The sequence below is a fragment of the Gekko japonicus genome, unplaced genomic scaffold (genome assembly GCF_001447785.1).
Source record: "Gekko japonicus isolate JY-2015 unplaced genomic scaffold, Gekko_japonicus_V1.1 scaffold1799, whole genome shotgun sequence".
NCBI classification, from domain to species: Eukaryota; Metazoa; Chordata; class Lepidosauria; order Squamata; family Gekkonidae; genus Gekko; species Gekko japonicus.
In genome coordinates this window covers 246,880-257,752 of record NW_015162004.1, presented here as the reverse complement: position 1 = coordinate 257,752, position 10,873 = coordinate 246,880, and the positions used below count along the sequence as shown (strand labels likewise).

The 10,873-nt window shown below is 49.4% G+C and overlaps 1 protein-coding gene across 1 annotated transcript in view; it reads left to right on the top strand.

The window, feature by feature from the left end:
* Positions 1-654: 654 nt before the first annotated feature.
* The window catches only part of LOC107105482 (complement C2-like), a 48,413-nt gene continuing 38,194 nt past the window's right edge, over positions 655-10,873 (top strand). The window contains exons 1-5 of the mRNA XM_015405459.1: positions 655-711; positions 3,322-3,558; positions 5,742-5,927; positions 7,011-7,184; positions 9,232-9,333. Coding sequence (XP_015260945.1) covers positions 675-711; positions 3,322-3,558; positions 5,742-5,927; positions 7,011-7,184; positions 9,232-9,333 — 736 coding nt within the window. The 5' untranslated portion in view covers positions 655-674. The remainder of the gene's footprint in view (positions 712-3,321; positions 3,559-5,741; positions 5,928-7,010; positions 7,185-9,231; positions 9,334-10,873) is intronic.

Below are 10,873 nucleotides of genomic sequence, written 5' to 3'. Positions count from 1 at the left end.
TCCTCCTCTAAGTAGGGTTTCCAGCTCCATGTTGGGAAATACCTGGAGATTTTGGGGGGTGGGGCCTGAGGAGTGTGGGGGATTTGGGGAGGGGAGGGACTTCAGTGGGGCAGAATACCCAAGAGTCCACCCTCCGAAGCAGCCATTTTCTTCAGAGGAACTGATCTCTGTTGCCTGGAGATCAGTCGTGACAGCGGGAGGCCTCCAGCTACCGCCTGGGGGTTGGGAACCCGGCCTCTGAAAGGCTTCTGAGTCGGTGTTCAGAGCCAGCTCAGTGCGAGGTTATGACACTATCAAATAAGATCATTAAAAAAAAAAAACTAGAGCAGATCATTTTGCAGTCTTTTCCTGGGTCTTCTGAGGGATGACAGCCAGCGAGGCGAGCACTGAGGAGACCCCTGCTTTCACTGCACAGAAGCTGGGGCAGAACGAAAACAGGCAACAACAACAACCAACTCTTTTGTGAGATGCTTGGCAGAGAGCAGCAGGCTTTCAGGGGCTCTTGCGCAACCCCCCTCCCCCCCCCCCCCCGCATCCTTTCTCTTTCCAGCTTTGAAGGAGGATCCTGCCGCTGACTGGCCTCCGCTCAGTAGCTGGGAAGTTTGGGTTGGAGATTCCCACTTTGCAGCTGCAGGAAACGCAAGCGGGTGCCGGTTGGAACTGGAGGCCATACCATGCTCCTCTGCCTCTGTACCTTCATCCTTTGGGCAGGTAGTCAAACCTCGGCGGCGGCCGGGCAGGGGAGGGTATGGGTTGTATCCAAGGGACAGCCGGAGTGGGGCCAGAAACGGTCCTGGACTGTCCGGGTTATTTCCCCCTCCAGCTCTTTGCACTTCTGTCTCCTTTAAGAGTAATTCCTCCTCCTTTTTTTATTTCTTCAGCTGCACTTTTTTCCTGATGTCCTTTCCGCCTTATCTATACTCTGAGATTGTAGGTACGCCTGCTGATCCATGGAAAAATTCCCCAAACGGCAATGCAATACCTTGATCCTAGGACTATCCAAAATATTACAAAGCTGAGACCAAGGTCCGGAGTTCCTGGATGTTGACTCCATACTATGTTTTTTGGTTCCTTTCTCTTCCCCATTCCTTTAAAAAATTTCAGTCGTTCTTCTGCAGGAGGGGTAGCTGAGTTAATCTGTCACAGCAAACAAGAAAAGAAATACTTGTGGTTTTTACAGGCTATCAGATTAATTGTGAAATGAAACTGCATGGAATCGAGCCAACTGCATCAGATGCATGAAGTGTTTTAGCTGGCAGATATAGCCATATATTGGGATAGAGGAAGAAGGGTTATACGCAGGAGGGATAAAAGGCTGTATCAGGGTTCCCCAACATGATGCCCACGGTGCCTGCTGACGCCTTTTCTGGTGCCCGCCAAATGTTTTTAGTAGGGTTGCCAGCTCTGGGTTGGAAAATACCTGGAGACTTTGGGGGTGGATCCAGAAGAGGGTGTGGTTTGGGGAGGGGCCTTAGCATGGCACAATGCCATAGAGTCCACCCTTCAAAGCAGCCATTTTCTCCAGGGGAGCTGATCTCTGTCAGCTGGAGATCAGCTGTAAAAGTGAGCGATCTCCAGGCCCCACCTGGAGGCTGGCAACCCTAGTTTTTAGGGACTGGGCATTGCCAGGTAGGACTTTTGCCTAGCCAGGCTTCTGATTGACCATTGGAGATTGTATTAGCTATGCTGACGTTTTAAAAAAATGTTGCTTTGGCAGCAATTGCCACCCCAGCACAACGATCTGCACTGTGCTATTGAAATAAAGCTGTGGCAATCATTGTGTGGCTGGCTCCACCTCCAGCGGCAGCCACTTTGTTGGTGCGCCCGCCAAGCCGTGTCAGAATTCCAAATGTGCCCGCAGGCTCAAAAGAGTTGGGGACCCCTGGACCCTAGGTACATTCTGTGGTTTCTTTATGAGAAGTCTTCCATGATGGGGAGTTATGTTAGCATATAATTGCAAAATAAAGCAGTATTCCAGTACTGCCTGTAACTGCATCTGCTTATTGTGTCACTTTTATCTCTTTCTTCCCTTGATGAGATCTGATTTTAGGTTAATTGTTCTTTTGTCTATCTACCAACAGTTAGGTCGTTCTCACCAGCTTATGCCCTGAAAATCTTGTTGGTCTCTAAGATGCTAATGGACTCAAATTTAGCTGTTTCCCTTGGAGAGGGGTTCTCTCATGAACAGGTCTTCTTTTCTTTTCTTTCTTTTTTTTATGCCCCCGGAGGGGATTTTTTATTGCATTTTCTATAAACTACAAACTACAATGAAAAAATAGGGAGGGAACATCTACATCTAAAGAGAAAGTAAAGAAAACTACTAATAACCAAAACCCCAAGAATAGGAGATCATTACATCAGCTCATATAAATGTTAGTCTAAAATGCTAGTATTACATTGAACATAGTCGATTAAGCTAAATTGTTTATCTTTTTAACCATTTTTAACTGTTTAAAGACCACCCCAAGAGCATAATTTATAACAAATGCTTTAAGGCACCATTCAGAGTTCTTCAGCCTTCACTTTGTTTTATCTTTTCTAATCCTCAATTGGTATTCTCGTTTAGGGGCAGCCGCCCCCTTTTCTGAAGCAGAGTCCTCGTCGGAAGACACAGAGTCCAATTCACCACTAGATTTTCTGTCATCTTCTTTAGCATCCTCAGCTGGCTCTCCCAGTTGCAGTCACACGCTTTGGAAACAGAGTCAATTTTTTCTTTTTTATCCTGGAGTTTGAAAATGACGCCTTTCTCAGCTGTTTGCTCTGTCTTTTTTGTAGTTTCAGACAGTTGGAGCTGCTGAGCTGCAAAGTTCTGGTTTAGAGTTGTCAGCTGCTGATTGATGTTAGTCATCTGATCCAGTAGATGGCGCAAAGAGTCCACCAAAAGTTTAGAGAACTCAGTGGTCTCTTCCGGTCGTGGGCTCATGCTCCCCCGTGGTTTCACTTTTCCTTGTTTGTCTCTCTCCACTTTTTTCCACGCCATTTTAATGGATTGTTTACTTTTATAAAAACTTATTAAAGTCTCTGAAATTCACCCATATGCTTATCCGCGCTCTGGTAAGTTTCTTAAAACAGATTTCAGTGCTTTTGCTTCCGCTCCCCCCTTGTTCGATTGCTTTTTAGTTTCTGTGTGTGGGAGGGGCCCCATCCCCACTTGCTTTTCTCGCCGTTCCCAGTGGGGAACTCTGCATATTCTCTGAGGCACTCTCTTTATGGCTGCACCACAGCTGGGATCTGGCTGAAACTGAACAGTGAGGAAAAGACAAATCCTATTTTTTTTTTAATAACCTCACCTGATGACTCTCTTTTCCCCATGTGCTACAGGTGTTACGACGCAAGAATCTCCACTAGACTCAGCTCAGACATGCTCAACGCAGGTGTCTATCCAAGGTGGCACCATGTTGCTCTCAGATGGGTATCGCCAAGGTAGCATCCTCACCTATTCCTGCCCCGATGGCTCTTATCCATACCCAGCGCGAAGCCGGATGTGCCAGGCAGATGGGAACTGGTCTCCCATGCGTTCCCCCTCCGGCAGACTTGTGACCCAAGCATCATGCCGAGGTATATGAAGATTGCTGGTTACCTTAGAGTTTGCTGGAAGGCTAGTGGATTTAACTAGTTGCAAGGGAGCTCATGTATCCATTTCACTGTCCCTTGTCCATTGTTATGGTCACATGTGCTGGAATCGCAACAATTGTGCATACGGGGAGAGCATGTATATTGGGAGAGAACGCTACATGTGATTTTCCCAACAGTGCATTCTCCCTGTGTGTGGTACAATGTAACCACTGCTTGGCCAGTGGCTTATATCAGTATGTTGACGTACATGTGTGTAAAATGCCATCAAGTTGCAGGTGACTTATCCTGACCCTCACGGGGTATTCAAGGCAATAGATGGACAGAAAGAAGAAAAAGAAGAGATTGGATTTATACCCCATCCTTCAGTACCCAAAGGAGCCTCAGAGCGGCTTACAGGCTCCTTTCCCTTCCCCTCCCCACAACAGACACCCTGTGAGGTACGTGAGGCTGAGAGAGCTCTGAGAGAAACTGCCCTTGAGAGAACAGCTCTGAAAGAACTTGTAACTGACTTAAGGTCACACCAGCAGCTGCATGTGGAGGAGTGGGGAATCAAACCCAGTTCTCCCAGATTAGAGTCCGCGCTCCTAACCACAACCCACAAACTGGCTTTGGTTTGCCATTGCCTCGCTCTGCATAGGGACCCTGGACTTCATTGGTCGTCACCCATCCAAGTACTCACCAGGGCTGACCCTGCTTAGCTTCTGAGATCTGATATTATCAAGCTAGCCTCTGGGCCTTCTGGGTTATGGCAGTGTGTGGATACCTACTGATTTTTTAAAAAACGTTTTAAAAACCTGATCTTGTGGGGGGGAGGGTAGCCACAGTGAGGACTGGGGCAGGGAAAATGGTCCCAGACTTTCCCACGCACTATTCCTGTTTTGCTACAAAAGCAGGTTCGGAGGAGGAGTACAGAAAAGGTAGAGGAAACCCAGTAGGTGCATGAAAGCATCACAGTGCTGTGGGGAAATACTTCACAATGTCATTCTTGCCGGAGCAATCAAAATACGTGTTAAATGATCCTAGTCTCAGACCCTCAGCCTTCCCAATGACAAAAGGGGGACAATTTTTTTGTCCTATTTTCCAGGGATGTTATACGAAATCCTCCATGTGAGGGACTTTTCACGCTCAATGGCACTTTGTAATTTATCGTATAATTACAGCGTAGTATAATTATAATGCCTGATCTGGATAGCCCAAGCTAGCCTGATCTCATCAGATCTTGTAAAATTAACAGTTTCCGATTACGCTGGTTGGTGATTGGATGGTAGACCACCAAAGAAGGCCAGAGTTGCTACACAGAGGCTCCGGTCACACTAGTCACACGGGAGGATTTGCCACGTAAGAGGGATGGATCAGGGGCGCATCAAGTGGGCATGAGCACACCACAACATCTGGGAATCATCACACACCCGTCCCCAATCCGCCCCTTTGGCCCGTAAACGCGCATTAAAAAGGTACTACCCAAAGAGCACTACCTTCCAGATGATGCACGGCAACTCTAGGCGTCTGATCAGGGAAGCTGGTAGCCCGTCGCAGCCAGCGCCGTTCCCCGTCCCACGCATGCGCACAAACGCACAACGTCCGTTTTGCCGCACTACGTCTGATCGCCTGCCGGAGCACGGAGCCACGGGGGCGCGTCGGATCGCACTCCCGCGGTTCTTTTTGCTCCAGCTCTACTTTGCTTCCCTTCAGTGGCACGATATCCCGCTCGTGTGACCGGAACCAGAGGTAAGCAATGGCAAACCATCTCTGAACGTTTCTTTTCTTTAAAATCCTGTGGGATTGCCACAAGTTGGCTGCAGATCGATAGCAAAAAAATATAATGTTGCCAACTGTTTTTGAGAGGGACCAGATTTTGGAAGAGGGTTTTTTTGTTTTGTTTTTGGGTTTTTTGCTGTGCAGTGTGACTGGAATGTTGGAATGTTGTTTGACACATGTTATACTTGTATTTATATCCTGGTTTAAAAAGTGGTCTATCTCCCCTCCTCAGCTTTCTTCTCACAACAACCACCTTGAGGTAAGTTCGGCTGAGAGACTGTGACAGGCCCAGGATCAGCCAGCGAGTTTTCATGACAGACTGAAACCCAGTTGTCCCAGGCCCTAGTCTGACACTCAAATCACTGCGCCATGCCGGCTGTTCTGAGTCCTGACTTTCTCCCTTGTAGACATGCGATGTCCTCCTCAGCAGACCTTTGAAAATGGCTTCTACGGCCCACGACTAAGCGCACACCGTGTTGGCAGTGTCTTGAATTTTGAGTGTTTCGACGGCTACCAGCTCCACGGTTCAGCCCAACGGCATTGCCTGCCCAACGGCCGCTGGAACGGAACTTCTCCCGTCTGCGATGATGGAGGTGAATCCTTTGATGCTTCCTGGCACAGATTTGTCCTCTGTAGGAGAAAGAGAGAACTGTTAGCGCACATGCTATGAGCTGTGTTAGTTTTGCGCTCACAAAATGCCACCTTAAGGGCAGGATTACATATTATACATAGCTGTCTTATCATTTTGAAGGCTATGTTTTCCTTTTACTGGTTATTGCTGCTGGCACTGTAGGTGTCGGGGGGTGATAGGGTTGCCAGCTCTGGGATGGAAAATACCAGGAGATTTGGGGGTTGGAGCCGGGGGAGGGGGAGGTTTGGAGAGGGGAGGGACTTCAGCAAGTTATAATGTCATAGAGTTCACCTTCCAAAGTAACCATTTTCTCCAGGGAGAACTGATCCTGGCTATTTGGAGGTAAACTGTAATAGTGGGAGATCTCCAGGTGTCACCTGAAGGTTGGTAACTCTATGGGGTGACCAGCTGGGGGGGCTGAACTGCAGGCTGTGGAAGGTCGGTGGTTCAGCAGTTCAAGACCCGAGTGTGCCGCATGACGGAGTGAGCTCCCGTCTCTAGTTCCAGCTCCTGCCACCCTAGCAGTTCGAAAGCAAGAAATTGCAAGTAGATCAATAGGTACCACTTTGGTGGGAAGGTAACAGCGTTCCGTGCGCCTTGGTGTTTAGTCATGCCGGCCACATGACCACGGAAATGTCTTCGGACAGTGCTGGCTCTTTGGCTTGGAAACAGAGATGAGCACCGCAACCCTAGAGTTTGATTTGACTGGCTTTCGAGCAAGGGAACCTTTACCTTTATTCCATTCCCCCTTCCCAGACCTCACACCAGGCTACTTCTTCCTGCTCAGGGGGAAAAATATCCTTAAACGGGTATAAAAGCAGCTTGGAAATTGTGCCCATTGAGGATCAAGAACTGGGGCTGAGGGTGGTGGTTTGCCTGCCATAGGCGGGCAAATGGAAAGTGCTAGAGAGCTTTGCAAAGGTGTTGCTTCATGGTGGGGCTGGAAGAGTGAGACTATTAAAGCCGCCATGTTTATGCACATCCCCCTAGATCATCATGGCTTCTCCCCCCATTTTGTGCATGTGTTGCCTTTGTCTATCTACAGCGGGACATTGCCGGAGTCTCCCCACCCCTCCAGGAGCACTTTCCAGTGGGGGGCGTAATCGTCTTGGCGATCGGATCTCATTCCAGTGTATGAAGGGGCTGGACTTGGTAGGGTCATCCCAGCATGTCTGCACTCCAGAGGGGGAGTGGTCAGGAGCTGAGACAAGCTGTAGAGGTAAGCATTCTGGCTATCTCTCTCCTCCGTCTTCACGGACCTTTCTATCCTTTTTGTGTTTGTATTTTTAGTTTCAGAATCTGTTGACACCCTTGCTGTCTGGCCCCCTGCTTCCATCACCCACTGCTGCTCTGAGTGGCGGTGGGGGGGGGGGAAGTAAAAAAAAACAAGGAAACAAAACCAGCTGCAGTGTCCTGTCTCTAGGAATGGCCAGAAACTCTATGATAAAACCATGGAGTTTCCAGCAATTCCTAGAGTTACGATTCCTATAGCTACATATGACACTTCCGCTTTTTGACCAGAGGTGACGTGATGCCACAGCCAGCGTCGCCCTTCTCCCATATCCCTGCCCACAGCCCTCCTGCTGGTTGCCAGGCAACCCTAGAAAGGCAAGCCTTCTCCTACCATGGAGGCAGCTGTTTTTAAACAGGTACTCCTGTAGGTGCAAAAGCGATGTCTCCTGAGCTCTGCTGGAGCACTTCCTGTTCCAATGAGGTGGGGGAAAGGCAGTATTGGCTCTTTGCTTTTGGGAAGAAGCAAATGGGCACCAATTACTACTTTACCCAGAGAGTGATTAAAATGTGGAATTCACTGCCTGTGACTATAGTGATGGCCTGGCCACAGGAATAAATGGTTTTAAAAGGGAATTGGATAGATTCATGGAGGATAAGTCTATCAATGGGTAGTAGCTATGGTTACTGAGGGGAACCTCCACTTTCAGAGGCACTAAGTCTCTGAATCCCACAGCCAGGAGGGCCTCTCTGCCCTGTTGGTGACCCTCCAGAGGAACTGGTTGGCCACTGTGTGAGACAGGGTGCCAGACTAGATGGACCATTGGTCTGATCCAGTGGGGCCCTTCTTATGTATGAGAAGTGGGCTACATATGGCAGATGCTACACAGTCAAAACGTCATCTGTTCTTTTCAGTTTCCCTCACTTATTTCCCTCACTCATGTATTGGGCTTCCTTCAGGTTGTAAACCTTTCAGGGGGCATGTTGTACATGCTCTATGTGCAATGCTGAACTATTGCTGGTAATTGCGAAATATTAAATACTAGTAATAAGGCCCGTTGCAGAAAGAAATGCAATAAACTCTAGAGAGTGCTCTGGCCTGCAGCAGTTGCCTATTGTCCCCCCTGAGTGCCATGGCCAGACCACTGCTGCCATGGGCGACCCTCTCCTCCACCTTGGCAGCCCCCCCCCCGCCCCAACTCTGGCTGCGCGGCTTTTCCATCCTCCCCCCCTTCCCCACTCTGACTCGCAGCCATTGTAAACAGCGTGTGGTGGGCAACGGAGCCGGCGTGTGAGGTGGAGCCATCTTGAGCAGCTGGAGCCAGGGAGGAGTGGTGAGCAGCTGGGGTGGCGGTGGCATGAGGGGGGGATCCAGCTGCTGCTCGCTGGGTCCTCACTCCATGTATGGGGTGCAGAAGGGATGGAGGGGGCCGTGGGAGAGAACCAAAGCGAGGGCCCACCCCCTACCCCTGACGCTGCACCTGAGCTGGACGGAAGTAAGCCCCAGCCATCCCCAGCCCCGCGGAGAGTCCCATCCGTCCCTTCCGTTGGCTCCGACCACACTGAGCCGGAGACGCTGGCCGCCGCTTCTGTGGGCAGGACTCCACAACCCAGGTAGCCAATGCAGCCAGCGCCTTCTAAGTGGCAATTCAGGTAGCCAACTGATTTTGGCACACATAGAACTTTGCCACTCGAAAATGGAATTATATATAAGGAGAGATAAGTATTACTGTTGTTATGCAGCCTTTAAACAAACGGATGCCACTGATCTTCCAGAGATCCCCAGAGTCCTGGCTTTCACTCAGTTCTGCTCAGTTGTATTTATTCAAAATATCTTAATACTACTTTTCCAGAAAACCTCTAAGCTCATTTGACTTCCAAAGAAGCCACCAGGTTTCGTCTTACTTCACACCTTACACAACCTGGCTCCTTTCCCCCCTCCTCCCAGGTCTAACCCACTAGACTCCACTCCTCTCCAGGAACACAAGTTCTGCCATTTTGTTCCACAAGGGTTATCTCCACTCTCTCCTCCACAGCCCCTTACTCTTATGACCGGGCTGAAGATGTTGGAGCTGAATTCGGGGCCTCGTTGACCAATGTTCTGAGTGTGGTATCATCTGGGACTGACCATGTGCCAGGTAGGTCTGAGTCCTCTAATCTCTGGTTCTGTTCTAGTGATGCTGTAACTATAGACCTGTTCAAGGTGAGCCCTGGAAGGTAATCTGATCAGCCATTGGGTCTGAGATTCACTTAGTGTTGCCGACTCTAGGTTGGGAAATTCCTGAAGATCTGGAGGTAGAGCCAGGGGAAAGTAGGATTTGGAGAAGGGGGGCACCTCAGTGGAATATAGGGTGGAGGCGGGGGTTCCCTGTTCCCAGGCCCGACCTCTCTGCCACCAATCAACTGGCTATTCTTAGGGCTTAGCTCTGGAACCTTTTACTCGGTCTTAGGGAATGGCAAGAAAATCTGGATGATTTTGAGAACCAGAAATTTGGGGGAATGGAATGAGGGGCAAGATCCCAAGGGTTTTTTGTATCAGTGGCAGAACACTACTTCCTACTCTGAGAGCCAGCGTGGTGGAGTGGTTAAGAGTGGCAGGCTCTAATCTGGAGAAACTGGGTTTCCTCCACATGAAGCCTGCTGGGTTACCTTGGGCCAGTCACGGGTCTCTCAGAACTCTCAGCAACCTCACAAGGTGCCTGTTGTGGGGAGAGGAAGGGAAAGGCTATTGTAAGTCGCTTTGAGGCTCCTTTGGGTAGAGAAAAGTGGGGTATAAAAACCTGCTCCTTCCTAATCTGTAGCCCTCCAAACCTCCTCACAGAACAAGAAGAAGAAGAAGAAGAGATTGGATTTATACCCCGCCCTTCACTTGGAGTCTCAGAGCGGCTTACAAACTCCTTTCCCTTCCCCTCCCCACAACAGGCACCCTGTGAGGTGGGTGGGGCTAAGAGAACTCTGACACAAACTGCTCTTTCAGGAACAGCTGTGCCAGAGCGTGTGACTGACCCAAGGTCACATCAGCAGGTGCAAGTGGAGGAGCGGGGAATCAAACCCGGTTTTCCCAGATTAGAGTCCACGCGCGTAACCACTACACCAAACTGGCTCTCTACACAGCCCTACACAATGTTCCATTAACACCCAGTGAAGAGATCTTTTTGCCCAGAAGAGCAGAAATGTCACTCTTAGGCTTGTCTGGTTGAGCATGGCGCTCAAATATCATTATCATACTATCGTAGTCTTCTTTCAGAGACCACCACTGACTCTCTTACGGGGCTCAAAACAGAAGTCAGGAGGTACTGCTTTGGCCACTTTCTTACCTTTACTCTCTGCTGGTCCACACCAGCTGACTTTCACACCTGGTCAGAATATCTCTCTAGTCAGGCCAGTAGTGACCTTACTAACAGGCAGGGGCTTGCCGAGATCTCCAGCAGAGTTTGGCTACCTAAGCTCCTTTTAACAAGAGGTGCCAGGGATTTTATGTGGAACCCCTGTTGGCCAAGCCTATGCTCTACCACACTTGCATCAAAAGTTAAGTAGGGTTGTCAAAGCTGAACCCTCTCTAGAGTGAGAAGCTGAGTTGGTCATTGTTTCTTCTGCCCACCTGGGCTCTTGAGCCCATGGATTTGTTCCACTAATGGTAGCATCTTCCTCCAGCACAAGAGTGTGTCTTGCGTTGAG